At 39.4% G+C, this 6,530-nt stretch overlaps 1 protein-coding gene across 1 annotated transcript; it reads right to left on the reverse strand.

Moving 5' to 3' along the window:
• Positions 1-1,556: 1,556 nt before the first annotated feature.
• LOC145494777 (uncharacterized) lies at positions 1,557-5,859 on the reverse strand. The gene is made up of 3 exons (XM_081474349.1): positions 5,507-5,859; positions 3,609-3,681; positions 1,557-2,590 (listed from the first exon to the last, which is right to left on the reverse strand). The coding sequence occupies exons 1-3, from the start codon at positions 5,519-5,521 to the stop codon at positions 1,557-1,559; spliced, it is 1,122 nt and encodes a 373-aa protein (XP_081330475.1). The 5' UTR covers positions 5,522-5,859.
• Positions 5,860-6,530: the final 671 nt, after the last annotated feature.

A 6,530-nucleotide genomic window follows, 5' to 3' on the forward strand; every position in this document is an offset into this window, starting at 1 on the left:
ATTTCATTTTTGGCATGTGGTGAATCAAGGTTTCAGCTAAGATTTTGTGAGTGGCCGCCTAGTAACAAATATGGGGCCAAACGGCCTATTCCGCTAGGGAGGTCTGGGGGCATGCATGCCTTCCCCCCTCCCCCCCCCCCTGCTCCCAGAAAATTTTGCAAATTGAAGCGTTTTTGGTGCGTTTTCCTAACCTGAAATCAAAGTACATTTAGCAATCTTCAATCTTCGCAGTTTTTTGATTGATTTTCAATTGTTTACTGAAAACCTGTTTTTGAGTGTGCTTTTGCTCATCCTATGATATTTGTTTATCATATTTGGTTAAAAACAGTATGTATCGCGCCTCTGTGATATGCAAATTAGCTATGAAATGGTACCTAATGCGCATGTGCGCCAGCTGACTGTGTCCCCTCAAAATTACCAGCACGACTACTCTTTGAATTGTGCAAACCGACGTCCGATTGCTGCTAATTTATCTCTAACAAATTTCGAGGTTAAAAACTTCAGTTACGTAATATATTCCGCATAAGTTCTGCAAATAACAAGATAACTACCGCAAAGGGGGTAGTGCCCAATTACGGTTGTTGCTGAATAGATGTGTTTGGACTCTTTGCTACGTGAAGGTGCGCCAATTATGTGATAAGTGCGCGCTTGAAGAGCCAATCAAACTCGAGAATTTTGGCATGGATAAGCGTATAAGATTACAGACAAAATCAATCGACAGCAGAGGATTCATAGAAATAAATTTAGCTCTTGCATTAATTCTTGAGAGGCTCGGTAGCCTCATGGTTAATGCGGTCGACTCGGGATCGAACGCTCGAGTGATCGAGCGGTCCGGGTTCGAGCCCTGGCCGATGACATTGTGTTGTGGTCTTGGGCAAGACACTCTACTCCCAAAGTGCCTCTCTCTCCACGCAGCTGTATAAATGGATACCGGCGAATTTAGTGCTGGGGGTAACCGTAGGATGGATTAGTATCTCATCCAGGAAAGGAGTAGAAATCGTTAGCAGTTAACCCTATTCAGACCGCGCCTGTTTTGATCTTCTATGACCATGAGGGAAGGGGAAGCGCAGTGGGCGTGCTTTTGGAGTCCTTTCCCTGTAATTGTTAGAGTATTTAAGCTATGGCGATGGAACTTGAATGATCAATATTATTATTTATTTTCTTTGAGGTTCTTTACTTAAAATGATGACGTCACATGAAGTACAAATGGAAGCATTATTTCCGAACAGCCGCCATCTTGGATCGGCCATATTAAATTCAACGTAACCCTAAGGCTCAAACATAGTCACAAATAGTAAAGAAAGCTAACTTATGTAAGAAGTAAGGTCACTGCAAAACGCAGGCAAATTTAAGTTTGAAAATCATGCCTGCCAAAATACGGAAACTTGATTGGCACATCAAGTTCCTCAACCCGTCACAAGCGATACCAGATTGTTTCCATATGGTAACGGCCTCAACCCTCCCTCCCCGCCCTTGCCAGCCCCCTCCACCGCCAGTGTTAATAGCGTTAAAGCCCTGGTAACCTTCTTTTCCTACAAAACTTTCTAAGTGCGGGCTTACAGGAGAGTTGGCATGCATTTCGTTAGCTGTTTGATTTTTTCTATAAAAATAAACTTCAACATGACCAAGTTAAACTTGCTATCTAATTCCTCTCGATGAAGTTTAAATGGATGAATAAAGGAGTACTCTTTATGCGGAAAATAAAGATACCAGAAAAACCTGCTGTCACTCACTCGGGGGTCGCCTCTCTTGCCTGGAATGTAGTAACCAGGGAGACGAGTGATGTTCTCGCTTAGTTCTAAGAGGCGACTGATGGTCGGTACAGCAATTTCTAGGAATACCTTTTGTTTATAAAACGTGTTTGACAGAATTGAAAACGCGTTGGCGTGCTTTTGAGGAATGTATAAAACGTCTGAGCGACTACCGAAGCATCTTAGTATTCCACCGCTGTTTTTCAGAAGAGTGTTTAAAAGATATTTTCCGTTTAGTTTCGTCTTCTTGAGGGTAATATTTGCCACATCCCCAAGAGCTCTTCGACAATTTTCCAAGCCGTACCGACTCGCCCACCAGTACCATTCAGTGTTTGGGGTTTCGTTAACAGGGTTAGACCGGATGGATGAAGATTCCCAAATCTTGCCACGGTCAAAATTCGGGAAGTTCCAATATTTAAGCAATACGTCATCGCTGATGTAGAAATAACCCTTATATCCTGGATATTTCCGTATGGCTCGACCAAGACACTCGTATCCCAGAAAGCCTCTGATGATGTCGACGTTGAGGATGTCTGAGCGCTCTGTATCGTCAGACGGACCACAGAATAACAGATGAGGGAAGGCAGGTTTATACAGGGCAACCAGATGAGGTACACTGTCGTAGAAGGGATAATTGTAGACAACAACGAGCAAGACTTCCTTAAACGCGTTCTTTAAACAAGAGCTGCTAGTAGCCTTTTTGGGAGTCGGCTTTTTAGTAGTAATTTTTTTAGTAGGAGGCTCTTCTGCAGTCTGGTGGCTTTCATGTGGAACAGTTCTGTTTGTGACACGGTAATCGAGAGGTTTCCCCTCACTGGCATTTCTGGTAAGAGTGAAGCCTAATGGGAAAAACGGAGACAAAGAAAAGAGTTATGGCACTATAGCGATTTGATGTGAGCATGCACTTTACGTTAGCACATAGATCCCACGTTGCCGTGCGTCTGTTAAGTAATAGATCACAGATATAAACGTAAAAAAAAATGTGACGAGCGTGTCACTGATGTTCTTACCACATTACTAAACGTAACAGACGCTCGATAGCATGGGCTCTATCTGTTTTATATAATAAACAAACAAAAAAAAACAAGGTTAATGATGTCATCTATACGTCTGTCCTCCAATAGATCGTAAGAACTAATGCAAATGCGAGCATATTTTGATTTTTACATGTATAAAAAAATTAATAAACCGTTTGGAGAATAATGATCTGTTTGCATTCTCGTCCCGGTAAGAAGTCCACTTTCCTTTGATCTTCGCCCACAGGGCCTTGACACCGGAGAACCAGATAAAGGTAGCCATGGAAGCAACTTATTAGTTATCTGAAAACTTCGACTCGTAAATTTTACAACGACTGTCAATTTTGTTAGCTTTTGAAAACGTTATTCGTGCTAGTTTATTCTAAATTGAACTCGAAATCATATCATTATCAATATACTAATTACAAGTTAGGAGAAGTGCTGTGCATTAGGTTTCTGATCACTACTAGGTAGCATTATTATTCCTTTTTCTTACTCGTTACCAAAAGGTGGGTAAGGTGATGTTAAGTCTGGATATGAACCAAGTGACTCATCAGGCCGAAGCTTATCCCGGTTTCTGTAGCATGAAGCGACTAAGAGTATTTCTACTCCCCCCTAGATCGGATGCTAGTCCATCCTAGGGAACAACCTCAGCATTAAAGTTGCGGGTACCCATTTATACACCTGGGTGGGGAGAGGCGCTGTCAGAGTAAAATGTCTCGCCCAGGAACAATATACAATGTTCTCAGTCAGGGCTCGAACCCGGACGGTTTGTACCAGAGGCCACTGCGCTGAAGACATTTAATGGTTAAAATATTATGATATCAGAATAAACCCTCACCTGAATAAGTTATAAGGATAAAAGTGGCTATCAACAATGCAAAATACAGTTGCTGTCTCCCGCAAGTATTTTTCTGCAAGTAAAGCAACACTAAATTACCAAGTTAGCACTTTTCTTTTATCATTTCTACGTTTGAGCTGTCGTGATGTACATGTGAATTTTCCGCGACGAGAACGCCACCAAACAAAAGGTTTAATGAGCAAAGCAATGGCTGTGCGCGTGCGTTATAAATCTTTGTACATTTCGTTGCCGTCCTCTGCAAAACAACGACGTGAAATGACCAAGTTTTGCGTATTTTGGAGAACGCGAACGAGGGTGGCTAAGTTTTGGTACTTCTATTTGCTATTGAACGCGAACGTTACATATTTAGGTTGAGCAAATTCTGAGACCAATATGCGCACTGAACAGATCTAAACAACTGTGAAATTCGAAGGCAATGTTTTTTTTTTTTCTAGGCGCTGTCCTCGGGTTCGCCGTCGTCACTGCTTAAGCTCCCTTTTAATTTTGCTATGCTGTTTCTCGAAAATCTAATAAAAAATATTCATTTCATGTTGGTCAAGGAAATGCTGTATTCCTTCATTCGTTCGCTGGCGATCTGTTTTTTTAGTAACATTAGTAACTTTAGAATCAAAATTAGTGGCTTTCTCGTTCTCGTACCAGTTTTGAAATATGAAAGTCTCTTGATTTATGTTATTTTCTGATTGCGTACATTCCGCTTTTCATGGGTAGTGCGCGCGCACTTCCAACATGGCATTGTACTTATGGCATGGTAATTAATATCTTCTTTCAACGGCTGTATTTGAACTTAAATTGCCTTCCTTGCCTTAATTGTCTTAATTTGCATTTTAAAATGTGTAACTCAAAAAACACCACAAATATAGACACGAATCTTTCTCCCTGAAAAGCTGTTTAATCAATAATTCTGACACTTTTGGCTTTCAACCTAAACTGCATGAAAAGGAAATGATATCGAAACGTTAGATTATCTGCAAACTGATTCGCGCCTCATTGCTCACTGTAGAGAACATTGAAGAAATATTGAAGAAACGGTAACACTGGTTGAGGTTTTTGCACTTAAATAACTGCTTGTTCTGCTCGAGATTTCCTTGCAAAATGTTATTTTTCTGTTTTATATATCAACTCGTTCGTTATTCTTTGAGCACAAGGGGACGTACCTAGAATTTTACCAAGAAAAGCACTTCCTCGATTCGATCTTAAAATTGAACTCACTTTATTCTCATCTACAGCTGTGTATATACTGCCAAATGTTTCCTGTTAATACAGACATCTATTACATTTATTTTGGTGAACAAAGGTTTTGATTTTTCGTTTTGTCAGGTTTTGCCTAACAAATCAACTAGCTAGTTTTAGGGATAGCAGCTGTGAACGTCTAATAACATTCGCATGAACAATCTGAGCTCTTTGGTTCATAACACTAGGAGATATTTTTTGGTTCTTAATTGAGTTGTTTGAACAGAGTGTTCTAAGGGGATTTTTAAAATCTAAGTGAAATTTCAGATATTGAGACGCCGTCTTAACACTGAAAAATTAAGATCAATTTCGAATTCAACTGATTCTAATGAATTATAGACCACAATATTTTTTTGAAGTGAAGGGCTTGAAATAAGGCTTCGAATTCTGCTGGGCGTGAGTTTGTGGGAAAGACCTTAATGGTTTTTAGATTATACCATGTTCGCACTTATTTCCTGCCGTCTAATTTTCGCGTTTTTCGCGAATTGACCAAAATCGCGAAATTAAGACTGGAGGAAGAATAAGAATAAATAAAATAAACCTCTTGACATTTGCGCGAGTGAAATATAATATCGCTCTTTTTTGTCTTCTTGAAAACGCAAATTATTGCCTAACCGAAATTTCAATTTAAGTAAATGCGAAATTACCTTGATACCATCCATCTGCTCTCTTGGACTCGCCGAATCCAGCAAAAAAAGCGCCCTTTAAACAAAACGATTTTTCGTCGGATATATTTTTTTTTTTTTTCACGACAAGTCCCAACCAGCTAAGTCCAGCTTATTGGCAAGCGTTTAATTACATGCAAGTGGGGAAATTGATGCCGAGACTTTTCAAGGAAGATGTCAATTGATTTACATAGAACATGTCGAATGTTAGTTTATTGCATCGTATATTGACGTCGAATTTATTAAGCGGCTTGAGGGATTTATTCAAGAGCTGTGTAATATTTGTTTTTGTATCAATATATCTACTGGCCTCTTATTATGAATGCCGTTCTCTGATTAGCTACGCTAATCGCTATCTATTCTGCTGTGAATAGTGAGTGGCTCAGCGGTGTGCGGTTGGTTTCGAAATTACTCTGCAGAGGATTTAAACGAAGTTTTGTACGACTAATAGATTCATACTAAAACAACAAGATTATTCGCTTTCCATTTATAAGCATGATAGAAATCTCTAGCTCATAAACTAATTGTTGAATGTATTAAAAGACAAAGAAATTTTCCATTTTATTTAACACATATGATAATATACATGAAAAAATTGCTCAATTCTGATTGGCTGAGAGCAGTGCAGTTCAGGTGTAACACCGGTACAAAAAGTGTAACACCAATGCAAATTACACATCGTAATTTTGGATTATGATTGGCTGAAAGACAATACGAAATTTGCTAAGCCAATGATATCACGTAAAATGATGACGAGAATTTTGTGCGGAAACTTTGAAAAAAGTTTTCTCGAATGAAAAAAATGGCTTCAAGAAAGACATTTCAGCACTTCCTCCACGCGAATTTTTTCATGTTTATATTGTTAATAAGTAATCATACGGTTTTTCTCGTTCAGTTTGGAAATAATTTGCACTTGTGAGTTTTTCAAAAAGCTAAAATTGCACTTGCCGAAGCGGCTCGTGCAATTCCTTATCTTAAATCGATTGTGCCTGTGGAACATTGCACA

Source organism: Orbicella franksi, chromosome 8 (assembly GCF_964199315.1).
Source record: "Orbicella franksi chromosome 8, jaOrbFran1.1, whole genome shotgun sequence".
NCBI classification, from domain to species: domain Eukaryota; kingdom Metazoa; phylum Cnidaria; class Anthozoa; order Scleractinia; family Merulinidae; genus Orbicella; species Orbicella franksi.